The sequence below is a fragment of the Delphinus delphis genome, chromosome 3, assembly GCF_949987515.2.
Source record: "Delphinus delphis chromosome 3, mDelDel1.2, whole genome shotgun sequence".
Lineage (NCBI taxonomy): Eukaryota > Metazoa > Chordata > Mammalia > Artiodactyla > Delphinidae > Delphinus > Delphinus delphis.
Window position 1 is genome coordinate 7,251,685 of NC_082685.1, and position 18,087 is coordinate 7,269,771.

Genomic DNA, 18,087 nt, shown 5'->3' on the forward strand with positions numbered 1-18,087 from the left:
AGGTCAGAATCTGGACCTGGAGGCTGGGAAGTAGCCCCACGAGCTGGATTTCAGTGCCTCCTGGTGACACACAGGTGTGGGAAACTGCATCCCACTTATCCGTCCATTCTCCAGGCGGGGAAACTGAGACCCGTTGTGACGTCACAGGCCAGGAGCACAGAGGAGGAGGGTTAGGGAGGAAGCCAAAGGTGAAACCCGGACTCTGCCCTGACTCCCTGTGTGACCTTGGGTGAATCATCTAGAAACTTGTCATCTTCCTCGCCTGCGGAATGAGTGTCGTAACTATCTGCTAGAAGTGTTGTGGGGATGAAACAGGAAATACTCAGTTCGCAGCTACTAGGGTTTGCAAGGGTGACAGGCCAGGGGAGGGTTGGAGCAGCAGCTCCCAGTCGGGGGATGGGGTGGGGGTGACAGTAGGGGTGACATGACTTAGGCGTTGAGACCACAGCACCGCCCCAGGCTCAAGGGAGGAGCCCTGGGCTTGGGGGAGGGGCTGGGGGTGGCCCAGCTATTAGCTGGCTGGGTGGTGGTGGTTGTTTTTAATTTTTATTGGAGTATGGTTGATTTAAGGGTGGTTGTTACATCACATGATCAGTTGACTGAGTGGCCACGTTGAGCTGCTCATTGCAGGGTGGGCTCCTTTCTGCAGAGGAAGTTTTATGCCAGCTGTTTGAGGTACTTGGGGGACTGGCTGAGGAAGTGTGGTCACACCATGGCCCTTGCAGGGGCCCCGGGCCCCTGCTTATCTGGGAGCCTCTGCTGGGCTCAACCCAGCCCGGCCCCAGCCCCAGCCCCAGCCCAGCCTGCTAACACACCAGGCTCCTCGGGGTCTTCAGAACTTTGTTAGGGACAAAGCTGGTCTGCTGTGCCCCCCTCTGAAACTTTACACCAATAGTTTTCAACGTCATTGTCAACGACATTTGGCAACGTCAAGACATTTTTGATTGACTTGGGAGGGTGCTACTGTCATCTAGCGGGTTAGAGACCAGGGATGCAAGACTGCATGGGCCAGTCCCCCTACAACAGAATTATCCAGTCCAAAATGTCAGTGTTGCCAAGGTTGAGAAACCCCGCTTTCCACAAACATTTCCCAAAGCGTATTTCATGGAACGGCCATATCACAGGGGGTCTGTGTGCAACATGTTGGAGAAACACAGGTTATTTTACCCCTTCATGGCAGCTCCCAGTGAGCATTATTAGCATATTCAAGGCTCTGAGAAGTCCTGCAGTGAAAAACAACATGCTTCCCAGTCTGAGGACAAATGGCAGCCTACTATTAGTCACTCCCATTTATATCCCAAACCCAGTCTGGGAATTCTATCTTGGAAGGTTCCAGCATGTGTGTATGTCTCCTGGGCCTGGGCCTCTCCCAGGGATCCTTGCAGTGTTTTGGCACTCATCTGGGGCGTTGTGGGGTGTCAGACAGGTTTGTGTAATGAATGACGAAGGAATCTTTCTGTCTCTGGGCAGTTTCAGTTCCTTATTTGAAAGGGTGGGACAGAGAGGTGTCCAGCTGGGCAGGCTAACCAGAGGAGAGAGGGGCGTTTGCTGTGTCCCAGGGTTGTTGCAGAGGCAAGAAACACCAGTGGGGCCCCCTGCCTTTGGGAAGCTCACAGTTCTGACAGACAGTACAGTCAAAGGATTACACAAATTGTTACTACATCATATGTGCTTAGTGCTACAAAGGAGATGTTCTCAGCTCCACAACATCTGGTTTAGTCAGGGCAGTGTCTCTGTGGAAGTGACCACCAGAGGAGGAAGGATGAGGACGAATTAACTAGGTGCAAGGGGAAGGAAAGAGCATTCTATGCAGAGGGGACAGTTTGTGCAAATGTCCTGTGGTAGAGCTATTCCACCTGTAGGAAACAAAAGGAAGTCAACAGCGATGGAGTGGAACAAGGGAACCGGGAGCAAAGGGGATTTTTTTTTTTTTTTTTTTTTTAATGCACTGCACGGCTTGCAGGATCTCAGTTCCCTGACCAGGGACTGAAGCCAGGCTCCAGGCTCCAGCAGTGAAAGTGGCGAATCCTAACCTCTAGATCACCAGGGAACTTCCCAAAGGGGATTTTTTTTTTGCGGGGTGATAGTTTTAGAGACGTAATTCATGCATTATACAATTCACCCACTTAAAAAGTACAATTCACTGGTTTTTAGTATATTCACATAGCTGTGCAACCATCACCACTGTGCATTTTCAGAGCATCACCTTAAAAAGAAACACCATACCCTTAAGCCATCAGTCTCCTGCCTCCTAAACAGCCCCAGTCCTAAGCAACTACTAATCTTACGTTTCTATAGATTTGCCCGTTCTGGACATTTCATATAAATGGAATCATACAATATGTGGCCCCTTGTGTCTGGGCTTCTTTCACTTAGTATGCTGTTTTCAAGGTTCATGCACGTTGTGGCGTGTGTCAGTGCCTCATTCTATTAGGGCTGACTACTGTTCCATTGTACGAACGGACCACATTTTGCTTCTTAATTCATCAGTTGATGGACATTGAGTTATTTCTACCTTTTGGCTAGTAGGCATAATGCGGCTATGAACGTTTATGTGCAGATGTCTTTGTGGACACGTTTTCATTTCTGTTGGGTAGATACCTAGGAGTTGAGTTGCTGGGTCATATGGCAACTCTATTTTTTTTCTTTTTTTTGGCTGCGTTGGGTCTTCGTTGCTGCGTGCAGGCTTTCTCTAGTTCCGGTGAGCGGGGGCTACTCTTCGTTGCGGTGCGCGGGCTTCTCATTGCGGTGGCTTCTCTTGTTGCGGAGCACGGGCTCTAGGCACACGGGCTTCATTCGTTGTGGCGTGTGGGCTCAGTAGCTGTGTCTCGCGGGCTCTGGAGCACAGACTCAGTAGTTGTGGCACACGGGCTTAGTTGCTCCGTGCCATATGGGATCTTCCCAGACCAGGGATCGAACCTGTGTCCCCTGCCTTGGCAGGTGGATTCTCAATCACTGTGCCACCAGAGAAGTCCCGGCAACTCTATTTTTAATTCTTTGAGGACTTTTTAAATTTTTGCCACATTGTTTCCCAGTGGCTGTATCATTTTACAGTTCCACCAGCAGTGTGTAAGGATTCCAGTTTCTTACATCCTCTCTAACACTTTTTGATTCAAGCCATCCTAGTGGGTGTGAAGTGGCATCTCACTGTGGTTTTGATTTGCATTTCCCTAATGATTCATGATGTTGAGCTTACTGGCCATTCAAAAATCTTCTTTGGAGAAATGTCTATTCAGAGCCTTTGTCCATTTTTTTAAAAAAATTATTTATTTTTTGGCTGCAGTGGGTCTTCCTTGCTGCACGCAGGCTTTCTCTAGTTGCAGAGAGCGGGGACTACTCTTCATTGCAGTGCGCGGGCTTCTCATTGCAGTGGCTTCTCTTGTTGTGGAGCATTGGCTCTAGGCGCGGGCTTCAGTAGCTGTAGCACGCGGGCTCAGTAGTGGGGCTCGCGGGCTCTAGAGCGCAGGCTCAGTAGGTGTGGCGCACGGGCTTAGTAGCTCCGCGGCATGTGGGATCTTCCCGGACCAGGGCTCGAACCCGTGTCACCTGCATTGGCAGGTGGATTCTTAACCACTGTGCCACCAGGGAAGCCCTTACCCATTTTTTAATTGAGTTGTCTTTTTAGTACTGAGTAGTAAGAATTCTTTACATATTCTGGATACCAGACCCTTAGCAGATATATGATTGGCAAATATTTTCTCCCACACGGTGTGTTGTCCTTTCACTTCCTTGATAGTGCCCTTTGAAACTCAAAAGTTTTTAATTTTGTTGAAATCCAGTTTATCTATTTTTCATTTTGTTGCTTGGGCTTTTAGTATCATATCCAAGATTCTGTTGCCAAATTCAGTGTGACCATGATTGACCCCTGTATTTTCTTCTAAGAGTTTTATGTATGTATATATGTATGTATTTGGCTGTGTTGGGTCTTTGTTGCTGCGCATGGGCTTTCTCTAGTTGTGGAGAGCGGGGGCTACTCTTCATTATGGTGCGCCGGCTTCTCATTGTGGTGGCTTCTCTTGTTGCGGAGCACAGGCTCTAGGCATGCAGGCTTCAGTAGTTGTGGCACGCGGGCTCAGTAGTTGTGGCGCACGGGCTTTGTTGCTCAGCGGCATGTGGGATCTTACCGGACCAGGGCTCGAACCCCTGTCCCCTGCATTGGCAGGCGGATTTTTAACCACTGCGCCACCAGGGAAGTCCCATCTTCTAAGAGTTTTATAGTTTAAGCTCTCAGATTCATATCTTTGATCCATTTTAATACGGCATAAGGTGAGAATCCAACTTTATTCTTTTCCATGTAGCTATGCAGTTGCCCAGCACAAGCAAAGAGGCTCTAAGCTCAGCCATGCTCCTGTGTAGCCAGTCTTCGTCGGCTCTTGCTGGCTGTGTTGAAAAGAATTCATGGGCCTTAATCTGGGTTGAGTTGGGTGATCCATTAGCAATGTCTGCCCTGGTGCTGAGTGGGAATATAGATAACATGCTGCTCAGCTCAGTGCTATGGAAAGCCTTCACTCCCTCCAACTTTTCCTTCCTTAACCTTTCCTCTGGAGTGCACTGACCTGAGCTGTGGGTGAGGTGGTGCCCCTGTGCCCATCTCCTGGCCCTCGCCCTACAGGATGTGAGCCTGCACTTCGTGCTCTGGGGCTGCCTGCACGTCTACCAGCGCATGATCGACAAGGCCGAAGACGTGTGCCTGTTCGTGGTGCAGCCCGGGGAGCTGGTGGGGCAGCTGGCCGTGCTTACCGGCGAGCCCCTCATCTTCACGCTGCGAGCCCAGCGTGATTGCACCTTCCTGCGGATCTCCAAGTCTGACTTCTATGAGTATGACTGGGCCCGATATTGGGGTGGGGGTGACGCTTAGGCAGCCCCGACCAACTCTGTTCTGCCCTGCACGAGGCCATCCCTCTGAACAGCCAACAGTTTTCCAGGGAAGATTTGAGCCCTTCTTGTCCCGCCTCCAGGCCATCCCCCACCCTCTCTACTCCCTAAGGGCTGTTCTAGGGCGCCCCCGGCCCATGCACCCCTGCCCTTCGCCTACAGGATCATGCGTGCACAGCCCAGTGTAGTGCTGAGCGCCGCGCAGACCGTGGCCGCGAGGATGTCGCCCTTCGTGCGCCAGATGGACTTCGCCATCGACTGGACAGCGGTAGAGGCGGGACGCGCACTGTACAGGTGCAGGCCCTGCCCCCACCTCTCCCCTCAGGCCCTGCCTACGAGGACCCCTACCCTGTCTGACCCGCCCCTCCCACCCCCACCCCAGGCAGGGCGACCGCTCCGACTGCACCTACATCGTGCTCAATGGGCGGCTGCGGAGTGTCATCCAGCGCGGCAATGGCAAGAAGGAGTTGGTGGGCGAGTACGGCCGCGGGGATCTCATAGGAGTGGTGAGCTCGGCCCCACCCACTGACTTCTAACCTCTCCCAGTCCAGTTTCCCCCCACGCCCAACATACACTTCATCCCAGGTAACCTGTTGGGGGTAGAGAACGCTCCCTCCCCAACCTATGACCTCGTGCAATCCACTTTCCCCAGCTCCTTTCCATGGGGTGGGGCCATGGGGGCAACCTCATCAGGGTGGCGAGTCTGATCTGAATCAGTCTCCAGACCTCTCTACATCAGAAGAGGGGACCCCCGCCGGTGTGGATCCCTGTCCTCCTGTCCTCTCCCTTTCCTCAGAGCCCCGAGATGGGTAGTAAGGCTTGGTTCTCTCTACCCCCATCTAGGGGTTGGGGCGGGGTGGGGGGGACTCGGTAGGGCCTCCTCTCTGCACCCACGGTCGTCCTCTCCCTTACCTATCAAGCTCCTGGCTCACGCAGCCCTGGTCAGGCACGCTGTCCCCTAGGTGGAGGCGCTGACCAGGCAGCCACGTGCCACGACGGTGCACGCGGTGCGCGACACAGAGCTGGCCAAACTCCCCGAGGGCACCCTGGGCCACATCAAACGTCGATACCCGCAGGTGCAGCTCGCTGGGTTGTGGGCTGTTCTCCTAACGGGGGCTGGACAGATGGGAGTGGGGGCGGGTACCCAGAGAAGGCAGGGCCTAATGTGTGGAGAGGGGGGTTAGATGGGGGTGGAGCCCTAGGAAGGAGGTGAAGCCTCCAAGTGAGGGCGGGGCTCATGGGGTGGGACTCAGGTAACAGGGACCCAGGCGCCCTGGTAGAGGAGGAAAAGGTGGTGCAGAATTGCTCCTCCAGTCTCACTGGACCGCCGGCCTCCAACAACCCAGGTTGTCACCCGCCTCATCCACCTGCTGAGCCAGAAAATTCTGGGGAATTTGCAGCAGCTGCAAGGACCCTTCCCAGGTGAGAGCTGGCCAGCGCCCGGGAATGCTAAGGGATCTAGTCCAACGCCCAGAACGAGCTAGGAGAGGGAGCCATTGAACCCAGGGCATGCTGGGAAGTGGAGTCCTGCGTATAACCCGCTCTGGGCGGGGCTTCAAGTGGGAAGTGGGAATCCGAGTTCCGGTGCATGCTGTGGGCTGTAGTGCTGGTTATTGGGCATGCTGGGAAACGGAGTCCTGGACCCAGGGCCGGCTTGTTAATGGAATCTGAAGTATCAGTGGTGCTGACAGGAGGAGTCTTTAGGGCAAGCTTGGTTCAGGGTGTCAGGGCTGGCTGGAGGATGGAGTCCACATACTAGGAAGGGGAAACCTAGACTAAAGTGTGCTGGTAAATGTAGTCTATGGGGTGGTGTTTGGGGCCCAGGGCATGTTGGAAAGTGGCTTCGTAGGTTACCAGCCTGGTGGGAGATGTGGTTCCTGGTCCCGGTGAATGCTGGGAGATGGCCCCTGTCCCAGTGCATGCTGGGGGTGGTGGTGGTTGTGTGGTTCCCTTCCCTGGGCATGCTGGGAGATGTGGTTTCCGTCAGCTAGGATACGCTGGGAAATTGAGTCAGATTCGAGATGTGCAGAAATATGGACCTGAGGTTCTATGTTATGGTGACCTGACCCTGGACCAGCCTGGCAACCTCTACTCTCCTTTTCCCCCCAGGGGCTTCTGCCCCATCAGCCCTGACACCTGGATCCTGAGGGTAGGGGCGGGAGTGGGCCGTGGCCAAGAACTGCCCCTATGCCCAGGGTCTTCCCCCATAGACTTTTCCCCCAGTCTCGCACCAAGTACACAAATACATGTTCTCTCCCACCCGGCTGCCAGGACCGCCCTTGGTGTGATTCTGGGGCAGATAATGGGGGCAGGGACTTTAAAATCTCAGATCTCTGGGAACCTGGAGAATGCACAAGACAGACAAAGCCCCTAGAAGGGTTTACAGCTTCAGAAGCAAGATACAGTTTTTAAGATACAAAGAAAGAGTACAATGTCGGATAATGTATTGTGAAGAAAACAAAATAGGGTCTTGATGGGGTATGACTAGAGGCGGGAGGGAGGCTTTTCTGAGATCAGTGAGCTGAGACGTGATAAATGAGATGGGGCCAGACGCTGACAGAACTCTGAAGGCTCTGCACACAGGGTCTGGCGGTGTTGAAACACTTCAAGGAGGAAAGTGAGTGAGGGGGAGGGGGGCAAGTCATGCAGGGACTAGAAGCCGTCGAAAGGCATTTGAACTTGTTCAGACTGTTATAGGAAAACTGGAGGAGAGGAGGCTGGGAGAAGTCCGGTCAAGAGATGGGGGTTGATGGTTTGGTCTAAAGTGTAAGTAGAGAAGCTGAGAAGCAATCAGTGCGTCAAAAATATATTTATTTCCGTCTAGTTTTGTGTTCAAGTCCCTTTAGTGGACAGAGGCCCCAAGGCCAGAATGGGGTAGGGGCACAGATCAGTCCACACAGGTGGAGTGGAAAACAGAAATGGTTATACAGTTGTGTAATGGATGCCACTGAGGAGATTGGGCCAAAACTGAAGGTCAGATAGGCAGGTCTTATCAAGAACAGTGGTTGAGGCTGTGAAGCTAGGATTGAGGCCATGACCTTCACTACGGCATCACTAAGCCTCAGCTGAGGAACAGGGAACAGGGATTTCTGAGAAGGCAGAGGCGAGCTGACCTTTCCAGACACAGGACTGCACAGCAAATACCATCCTTTGGGGTCTCAGCAGGTTCGGGCCTAGGTGTTCCCCCTCACTCGGAGCTCACCAACCCAGCCAGCAACCTGGCAACGGTGGCAGTGCTGCCCGTGTGTGCCGAGGTGCCCATGGTGGCCTTCATGCTGGAGCTGCAGCATGCTTTGCAAGCCATTGGTCAGTCGTGGGCAAGGGCAGGCTTTCCGTCTGCATGGGGCAAGGCGCATGTGGGTGGGGGCATTGGCCAATGAATGGAGACGCCTGGGTGGGCCAGAGGTGGGGCTGGGGGGCTGGAACAGGGCTGTGGGAGCGGAGTGGGTGGTATTGTCTTATAGGAGGGTCCTCCAGGTCCGTTGACCTGGGTTCCTAAACACCCTTCCTCACCCATCCCCAGGCCCCACACTTCTTCTCAACAGTGACATCATCCGGGCACGCCTGGGGGCCTCTGCACTGGACAGGTGTGTGTTGGGGGTGCAGGAGGTTAGGGTGGGGCGCGAGGGATAAGCTCAAAGCATAGGATTCTTTCAGATCTCATTTGAGGTCTAGGCTGTGAAACAAGGAGCTTGCGCCCCCATTCCTCTGGTCACTGGGGAGACAGTGTAGTGAATCCGCCCCTGGAGGATGCAGGCGTGTGGGGCTTGGATGTCCAGGTCCCCCTCCCCAGAGCAATGGAGCTACATGGTCCCTGAGGGCAGGGACCCCTGACCAGCCCCAGGATGACGCTCCCCCGCCCCCATCCTAGCATCCAAGAATTCCGGCTGTCAGGGTGGCTGGCCCAGCAGGAGGACACGCACCGCATCGTGCTCTACCAGACGGACGCATCGCTGACGCCCTGGACCGTGCGCTGCCTGCGCCAGGCCGACTGCATCCTCATCGTGGGCCTTGGCGACCAGGAGCCCACGCTTGGCCAGGTCTGGAGACCATTCACAGTGACCCCATCCCTGGGATCCCGCCCCCTGCCCTCCGGTGCCTGCGCCGGGCCACGTGCACCCTCACCGGTGGGGCTAGGCGACCAGGAACTACGGGGCCAGGTGTGGGAGGGGCAGGGAGGAAACCACGGGTGAGAGTGACTTCCGTGCTTCCCCCTTCTCCCCCCACCACCCCCACAAGCTGGAGCAGATGCTGGAGAACACGGCGGTGCGCGCCCTCAAGCAGCTGGTCCTGCTGCACCGCGAGGAGGGCCCGGGTCCCACGCGCACAGTGGAGTGGCTCAACATGCGCAGCTGGTGCTCGGGGCACCTGCATCTGCGCTGTCCGCGCCGCCTCTTCTCGCGCCGCAGCCCCGCCAAGCTGGTGAGGGGCCCTGCAGGGGACTGGTCGGCTCTCAGGACCTTTCAGGGGCGTGGCTACTGGAGGGGCGCGGCCTAGAGACCAGCGGGGCCAGGGCAGTGCCTTGGAGGTCCAGACGCCGCTTCCTACACCCGCATCCTCATGGGCCGCGTCTCTCTCCTTTCACACCAGCACGAGCTCTACGAGAAGGTTTTCTCGAAGCGCGCTGACCGGCACAGCGACTTCTCCCGCCTGGCGCGGGTGCTCACAGGCAACACCATCGCCTTGGTGCTGGGCGGGGGCGGGGCCAGGTGAGGGGCGGGGTCAGCGCTGACAGGGGCGGGGCCAGGGGCCCTGAGGGGTAGAGCTGATTCCCTGGGCGCGATCCCATAGGGGCGGGCCGGCACCACCTTCCTAGCAGGTGAGGGAGAAGGGATAAGATTCCTGGGGGTGGGACTTAGGGGATCTCCAGAGGGTCACTGGGTCTCCACCTTGCAGAGGCTGCTCACACATCGGAGTGCTGAAGGCATTAGAGGAGGCGGGGGTCCCTGTCGACCTGGTGGGCGGCACGTCCATCGGCTCCTTCATCGGGGCCCTGTACGCCGAGGAGCGGAGCGCCAGCCGCACTAAGCAGCGGGCCCGGGAGTGGGCCAAGGTGTGTGTTGCGGGGAGGGGTCCCCCCACCCCAGGAGCACCCTGAAACCTCACCCTAGACGGGCTTCTGGGTTTCTCCTGCCCCTCCCCGTCTTAATCTGTGAACCCCACCTGGATCCTTTATAGAGATACCTCCAGGACCTTGGATGACCGCCCCCACCCCGTGACTTTCTGGCTAGTGACCCTAGTCTCCAGCTCCCAGCTGGAGAAGTCAGGCCCCTTAGGGACTACCTAGTCAGTGACCCCCAAGTGACTCCTGTTTGACCCCCCGCTGGCCTATTGCCCCCTAGAGCATGACTTCAGTTCTGGAGCCCGTGCTGGACCTCACCTACCCCGTCACCTCCATGTTCACGGGGTCGGCCTTCAACCGCAGCATCCACCGTGTCTTCCAGGACAAGCAGATCGAGGTGCACTCTTCCCCCATGCCTGCCCCTCCCCTGCCCCTCCCCACAGGAGTCCCCACTCCTCCTGGACCGCAGTCCCTGTCCCTGTAGGACCTGTGGCTGCCGTACTTCAACGTGACCACGGACATCACCGCCTCAGCCATGCGTGTCCACAAAGATGGTGGGTACCCCAGCCAGCCCCACCAAAACCACTGTAGCCATGTGGGGAATGGGTGCGGGGGAGGGGCAGCCGAGCATCTGGGACATTGTTAACATGAGTGACCATCCCTCCTGGCCTGAGTGCTGAGCACCAGTCGTCACCCACTGATGCCCCAGAGGCCCCAGGTATGTCTGTCCTCGCGGGCAGGAGGCCGAGAGACCAGTTGGGCGCCTCACCCCCTCACACCAGTCCCCACAGGCCGCGTATGGCGCTACATCTGGGCCACTGCCTCCTACTGCCCCTCCCTGCCCCCGCCTTGCGACCCCAGGGATGGGCACCTGCTGGTGGACGGGTGCTGTGTCAACAATGTGCCGGGTCAGCGAGCCCACCGGGCTGGCCGGGCCTCCAGGTGTGTCTGGGCGTGCCAGTGCGTGTCTGTGTCTGTGTGTCCCGCCGGGCAGGCTCCCTGTGGCGATACGTGCGTGCCAGCATGACACTCTCGGGATACCTGCCGCCACTGTGTGACCCCAAGGATGGGCACCTCCTCATGGACGGCGGCTACATCAACAACCTACCAGGCAAGTGGCCATCTGCTTGTCCCCGTGCACAGACACGCGGGCAAGCTCGTAGCAGGCACGTGTGTGTGCAGGTGAAGGATGCGCCCATGTGCTGTATTTGACACGCACACACACAGGGCAAGCGTGGGCACACGCAGGGGGGTGGGGCAGCTCCACGACGAGCTTTCTTTCACACCCACTCACTTGAAGCATGCAGATGAGAGGCAGGGGGGTTGCAACTTAAAATTCCACACACCCAGTGGTGTGCAAACACAAGTAGACACCTACACTGGCTCCACAGGCGCTTGAGGCCCCATAGATCAGGGATCCGCACACTGCACCCCACAAGCCAAACCTGGCCCCCTGCCTGATTTTGTAAATAAAGTTTTATTGGCACACAGCCACACCTAATCGTTTATCCTTTGTCTGTGGCTATGTCTGTGCAGCCCAGTTGAGTAGTTGCAACAGAGACCATATGGCCTGCAAAGCCGAGATTATTTTTTCTCTGGCCTTTTACAGACAGCTTGCCAACTCCTGCATAGGCGTTCTGTACAGATACTTGCACTCACACAACCTCATGCGCGTGAGCAAGTGTGTACAAACTCACAGGTGGACGGACACACTTGGACGCACAAAGAAACATACTTAGACATTGATCTAGGGACACGGGAAAGGAATACAAACAGTCCTGGGTGTGTGTGCAGAGGTATAGCACACCCAGAGGTGGATGTGTTCACAAACATACAGACGGGACATGCACATACCTGATAGGGGTGTGTACAGCACACACAGAGACACAGACAAGCTTACCACGGGCGAAGTCTTCTGGAGACTTAGGTGTCTTTGGGGACTGGACCTGGCTACAGGACCCTGTCCATGTCCCCCCAGGCACCCCCAGACCCACTCAGGGGCCCTCAGTGGGGCACCCAGACCCACAGCTACAGCACCCTCCTCAGCGCGCCATCACCCCATCCTTCACCCCATCCGTCCCGCTGCCTGAATCTCCTTGATCCGGCTCTTTGCTCTGTGTCCCTTGTCTCAGTCTCAAGATCCCTCTTTCCGCCCGGATTCGCTCTCCTTCCATATCTCTGGCCCCTGATATCTCTCTCTCCCACGAATCTCTGTTGCTGTCTCTGGTCCCCTGCATTTCTCTCCCCGCGGCTCTGTCTCCCGATGTCTTTATTCCCGCATCTCGCTGCGTCTCTGATCCTCCGTCTGTTTGCATGACTCTGATCCCTTCATCTCTGCCTCCTGGTGTCCTTACTATAATCTGTCTCCGTGTTACTCTCCTTCCATATCTCTCTCCCCCATGTGTCTGACCTTGGGTCTCTTTCCCCAGTGACTTTATCCCTCTGCCTCCATCTTCTCCATTCCTCTGGCCCTGGTTCCCCAGACCTAAAAGCTCCAACACCCGTCCCCTCCTCCACATCATCGGCCTCTACAGCCATACCCTTTGCACGCCTACGTGTTGTTCGCATGGTTTTTTTTTTTTTTTGCGTGACCACGTGCGTGATGGTGTTTGCGGGGCTGCATTGAACTTCCCTGCCTCAGTCCCGGTGGAGAACAGCCCCCTGACCCCCATGCCCCACAGCGGACATTGCTCGCAGCATGGGTGCCAAGACGGTCATTGCCATCGACGTGGGAAGCCAGGATGAGACGGACCTTAGCACCTACGGGGACAGCCTCTCTGGCTGGTGGCTGCTGTGGAAGCGGCTGAACCCCTGGGCAGACAAGATCAAGGTTCCAGACATGGCCGAGATCCAGTCTCGCCTGGCCTATGTGTCCTGCGTGCGGCAGCTGGAGGTCGTGAAGTCCAGCTCGTACTGCGAGTACCTGCGCCCACCCATCGACTGCTTCAAGACCATGGACTTCGGGAAGTTCGACCAGATCTATGTGAGCGGGTGGGAGCCACTTGGTGCCAGTGTGGTGGGCCGGCAGAGCTTTAATACTGAAAGCCCAGAGCAACATGAAGGGAAGGATTCTAGGGCTGCATTTGGGATCCATGGGGAATAGAACGGTAATCAATCAGTGATGTCTGCAGTGAGTGTGGCAAGGGGATGTACGTGTGTATGTGCGAACTAAGTTTCTTAGTATGTGCCAGCGGCACTGCCTGAAGCACGCTGTAGAGATTTCTAATGCCGTTTCTGTGTAGGTGGGAATGAGAACCACGAAAAATTAGTAACGTCCGATGCCAAGTCTGGGATACACTGGATGGAGCACTGTATAATGTGCCACTGACCCAGAAAAATGTGTCATAGCCCATGCCAACTGAAAATGATCAGTAGCTGGGACTTCCCTGGTGGTCCGGTGGTTAGGACTCCGTGCTTCCCCTGCAGGGGTCATGGGTTCGATCCCTGGTCAGGGAACTAAGATCCCGCATGCCGCACGGCATGGCCAAAAAAAAAGAGAGAGAAAGAAAGAAAAGAATATGATCAGTAGCTGCTGCCCAGAGCCCTGAGTAAAAATGTCTGCTTCCCTTTCTGGGCTCACTGGGAAGGCGTACCATGCTGGATTAGTGATGTCTGTTATGGGCATGGGAGATGGTGATATTTACGGGTATACCGCATATTTGCAGACCTTGAAATAAGCCTGCACGCCGCCATCTCGAATCATTTGGTACTTGGCACACTGCATGGGGCTGAGTGGGAAAGCATGAGCAAAGAGTGATTGGTAATGTCTGGCAGGGGCACAGGATAGGGGACATGGGGGTGAGTGTGCTACGTGTGGCCGACTCTGAAATCAGTGTAGTCTCAAATGCCAGCTCCGGCAGAGCATCAGGCTTTTGAGGGGCCAGGGCAGGGGCAGGCAGGGTGGGGATAAGCAGAGAAGATGAGGCAGAGAAGAACACCCCCAGGGATTGCAGACATGGCCCCAGCCCCCCTCGTTTCCTGCAGGATGTGGGCTACCAGTACGGGAAGGCCGTGTTTGGGGGCTGGACCCGGGGCGACATCATTGAAAAGATGCTCACGGACCGACGGTCTGCAGACCTTAATGAGAGCCGCCGTGCAGATGTAAGCCTGCGCCCTCCTCCTCCGGCGGGGCCACTCTGATGACACATCCCCAGTCCCCTCTGGGTCTCCCCCAGACCTCAGACGACCCCGAGAGCCTCACCCACGCCTCTCCGCAGGTGCTTGCCTTCCCCAGCTCCGGCTTCACCGACTTGGCGGAGATCGTGTCCAGGATCGAGCCCCCCACGAGCTACGTTTCTGTTTCCGACGGCTGCGCAGATGGTGAGGGGGCTGAGGGCATCCCCAGGAGCCCGGGGTCGGTGTACTGGTGGCTGGAGAGGTCAGCCCAGCCCAAGCGCCCTGAACTTCACCCACTGCCATTCCAGGGGAGGAGTCGGACTGCCTGACTGAGTACGAGGAGGACGTGGGGCCAGACTGCTCGCGGGACGAAGGGGGCTCTCCAGAGGGCGCGAGCCCCAGCACTGCCTCCGAGATGGTGAGAGTGGGCGGTTCGGGCCCCCCACAAGGTGGGGAGACCCGGATGACTGCGCCGGTGTCCCGGGCTGTGTGTCACGTGCGGGGTCGCCCCTATCCCTGCAGGAGGAGGGGAAGCCGATCCTCCGGCACCGGAGCTGTCTGCCGCAGGACGCCCCCAGATCTGCGGATGCCTGAGGACCTCGAGAGGGGTCCCCCCTTGGGCTGGACTAGGGGTGGGCCCTCTGGAGGCGGCTCACTGCCCCTCTGCCTGCTGCTATGCCTGTGACCTCCCGGGGTCCCCCTTGACCCCCAGCCCCCAGGGTCCACACACTGGACTGGCTTGTCCCCCGGGGGAGGGCCAGCACTGCACTGATGACCCTTGATCAGTCCCACCAATAAACCTGCCCCTCTCGGAAGCGGCCGTATGTCATCTTTGGGTTCAGGGGGCACCTCGCCCCACCTTCCATGCTCAGGATGGCCAGGGCTGGGGCCAGAAACGACCTTGAGCTTGTCACCATGACCTGTGCTCCCAGCCTCGGGGTGAGCTTTCCCCACTGGGAGTGGCCATCCCCAACTTCGCCTGTGAGCCCACACACATACGTATGTATATATATGGCATAAAATTTATCATTTTACCCCTTTTTAAGTGTACGGTTCAGTGGCACTAAACAGATTCACATTGTGCAGCCATCCATCCCCAGAAGTGTCTCACCTTCCCAAACTGAAACTCTGTCCCCATGAAACACTCACTCCCTACTCCCCTCCCCCAGCCCCCGGCCCCCACCACCCTACTTTCTGTCCCTAGGAATTGGACTTGTCGGTGGACCTCACGTGAGTGGAATCATATATTATTTGTCCTTTTGTGTCTGGCTTATTTCACTGAGCAGAATGTCCTCAAGGTTTCTCCGTGTTGTAGCAGGTGTCAGAATTTCCTTCCTTTTTAAAGGCTACATAGTATTCCATCGTACGGATGGACCACATCGTGTTTATCCATTTACCCGTCAGCGGACGTTTTGGTTGCTTCCACGTTGGGGCTGTTGTGAATTGTGCTGCTCTGAAAACAGGTGTACAAATACCCCTGCTTTCCAATCCTTTAGGTAGATACCCAGAAGTGGATTGGCTGGACATAGGGTAATTCTATGTTCAACTTTTTGAGGAAGTGCTAAACTCTTTTCCACAGCAGCTACACCACTTTTTGTTCCCACCTGCAATGCACGTGAGTAGTTTTTAAGCAAAGGAGAGAACGGTCAGATCTGTTTCTGGAAGCGGATGGATTGGAGGAGGCGGAGGCAGGGGGCCAGAGACCAGGGAGAGATGACAAGGCCGAAATTAGGACAGTGGACACAGAGACGGTGGGGAGGGGACAACACCCAAGAAATGTGTACAAGAAATTTTGGCAGAACTTAGAAATTAATGCTCTGTGGGAGCTCGGGACAGGGGATCCCAAGGAGGATGAAGGGACCTTGGCATAGGTGACCAGGGAGGGGCATCTTTTTAAAAAAATTTACATCTATTTATTTTCAATTAAAAAAATATATTTTTGGCCACGCCGCACGGCTTGTGGGATCTTAGTTCCCCAACCAGGGATCGAACCCAGACCCCTGCAGTGAAAGCATGGAGTCCTAACCACTGAACTGCCAGGGAATTCCCTTTTCTTTTTTTTTTAAATTGAAGTATATTGGTTTACAATGTTGTGTTATTTTCAGGTGTACAGCAAAGTGATTCAGTTATACACACACACACACACACACACATACATACACACACACACACATATATATGTATGTATATACATATATTCTTTTTCAGACTCTTTTCCCTTATAGATTACTACAAGATATTGAGTAGAGTTCCTTGTGCTATGCAGTACGTCCTTGTTGACTATCTGTTATATATATAACAGTGTATATGTTAATCCTAACCTGCTAATTTATCCCTCCCCACCTTTCCCCTTTGGTAACCATACATTTCTTTTCTATGTCCGTGGAGTCTGTTTCTGTTTTGCAAGTAAGTTCATTTGTATCATTTTTTTTAGATTCCACATATAAGTGATATCATATGATATTTGTCTTTCTCTGTCTGCCTTACTTCACTTAGTATGATAATCTCTAGGTCCATCCGTGTTACTGAAAATGGCTTTATTTCATTCTTTTTTATGGCTGAGTAATATTTCATTGTGTATATATATCACATCTTCTTTATCCATTCATCTGTCAATGGACATTTAGGTTGTTTCCGTGTCTTGGCTATTGTAAATAGTGCTGCTGTGAACATTGGGGTGCATGTATCTTTTTGAATTACGGTTTTCTCCAGATATATGCCAAGAGTGGGATTGCTGGATCATATGGTAGTTCTATTTTTAGTTTCTTAAGGAATCTCCATACCGTTCTCCATGGTGGGTGCACCAATTCACATTCCCACCAGCAGTATAGGGGGTTCCTTCTTCCACAGGGAAGGGCATCTTGACTGAGATGAGGGTGAGGGGAAAGGACCAGGAGAAGGGGACACTGATGCTGGGCTCTGCTTTGAGCATGTTGAGTTTGGGGAGCCAGAGGAACAATCCAGGGGAGACAGCAGGGGCTCTGGACATTTGGGATGGGAACTGAAGAGAGATTTGTGCCGGGAACATGTCTGGAGGTGTCAGGACAGCGGTGGAGACTGGTGCCGTATGGATGGGTGAAGTTGTCCAGAGAGGATGAGACAGTCAAGAACAGCCCTGTGGCCCATGTGTGTCCTGACTCTAGATGGTCCTCTGAAGTCCCCTCCTCACCTCGAAATAGCTCGTGATTTGAACCAGCTGGGATGGGTCTAGCATCCTAATTCTGGTGCCTCTGTGGCTTTGGGGGCTGCTGCTCTTCTGGGGGGCTCAGGTTAGGCCAGAGATGGGGTGCAGCTTCCCAGAGTCCCCAGGTATGTGGCTTTGCTGGGGCTGCCATAACAAAGTACCCCAGACTGATGGACTTAAACAACAGACATCTCTCACAGTTTTGGAGAATTAGAAGTCAGAGACCAAGGTGTCAGCAAGGTTGGTTCCTTCTGAACCTTCTCTCCTTGGCTTGTAGATGGCTCTCTTCTCCCTGTGTCCTCACATGGTCCCCCTCTGTGTGTGTCTGTGTCCTGATCTCTTCTTATAGGGACACCAGTCACTTGAATTAGGGCCCACCCCACTGACCTCATTTTAACTGAATTGCCTCTTTAAATGTCCTTTCTCTAAAAGCACTCACATTCTGAGTTACTGGGGGTGTTTAGTCCATTCAAGCTGCTATAACAAAGTACCATAGGAACTTCCCTGGTGGTCCAGTGGTAAAGAATCCGCCTTCCAGTGTAGGGGATGAGGGTTCGATCCCTGGTCGGGGAACTAAGATCCCACATGCCGCGGGGCAACTAAGCCCATTCCACAACTAGAGAGAGAAGCCCCACATGCCACAACTAGAGAGAAGCCCGCGCACCGCAGTGAAGAGCCCGTGCGCCTCAATGAAAAATCCCACATGCCACAACGAAGACCCAACGCAGCCAAAAAAAAAAAAGTCTAGAGTTGTACAACCGTCACTGCAATCAAGTTTTAGAACATTTTCATCACCCCCCCAAATTCCCTCAAGCTCATTGCCGCCGCTTCTCTCTCCCCCAACCCTGCC

At 54.9% G+C, this 18,087-nt stretch overlaps 1 protein-coding gene across 6 annotated transcripts in view; it reads left to right on the forward strand.

The window, feature by feature from the left end:
- The window catches only part of PNPLA6 (patatin like phospholipase domain containing 6), a 22,994-nt gene extending 7,728 nt beyond the window's left edge, over window positions 1-15,266 (forward strand). For 2 of the 6 annotated variants that reach the window (XM_060007601.1, XM_060007602.1), the window contains exons 16-34: window positions 4,613-4,818; window positions 5,038-5,169; window positions 5,258-5,381; window positions 5,838-5,951; window positions 6,222-6,297; window positions 8,038-8,181; window positions 8,399-8,462; window positions 8,747-8,915; window positions 9,115-9,297; window positions 9,466-9,584; window positions 9,772-9,928; window positions 10,218-10,334; window positions 10,422-10,491; window positions 10,932-11,048; window positions 12,619-12,920; window positions 13,922-14,038; window positions 14,155-14,257; window positions 14,362-14,471; window positions 14,576-15,265. In XM_060007601.1, coding sequence (XP_059863584.1) covers window positions 4,613-4,818; window positions 5,038-5,169; window positions 5,258-5,381; window positions 5,838-5,951; window positions 6,222-6,297; window positions 8,038-8,181; window positions 8,399-8,462; window positions 8,747-8,915; window positions 9,115-9,297; window positions 9,466-9,584; window positions 9,772-9,928; window positions 10,218-10,334; window positions 10,422-10,491; window positions 10,932-11,048; window positions 12,619-12,920; window positions 13,922-14,038; window positions 14,155-14,257; window positions 14,362-14,471; window positions 14,576-14,647 — 2,496 coding nt within the window. In that variant the 3' untranslated portion in view covers window positions 14,648-15,265. Of the gene's footprint in view, window positions 1-4,612; window positions 4,819-5,037; window positions 5,170-5,257; window positions 5,382-5,837; window positions 5,952-6,221; window positions 6,298-8,037; window positions 8,182-8,398; window positions 8,463-8,746; window positions 8,916-9,114; window positions 9,298-9,465; window positions 9,585-9,771; window positions 9,929-10,217; window positions 10,335-10,421; window positions 10,492-10,931; window positions 11,049-12,618; window positions 12,921-13,921; window positions 14,039-14,154; window positions 14,258-14,361; window positions 14,472-14,575 lie in introns of all 6 variants that reach the window. The other 4 variants (XM_060007604.1, XM_060007605.1, XM_060007603.1 and 1 more) reach the window with 3 other exon arrangements.
- Window positions 15,267-18,087: the final 2,821 nt, after the last annotated feature.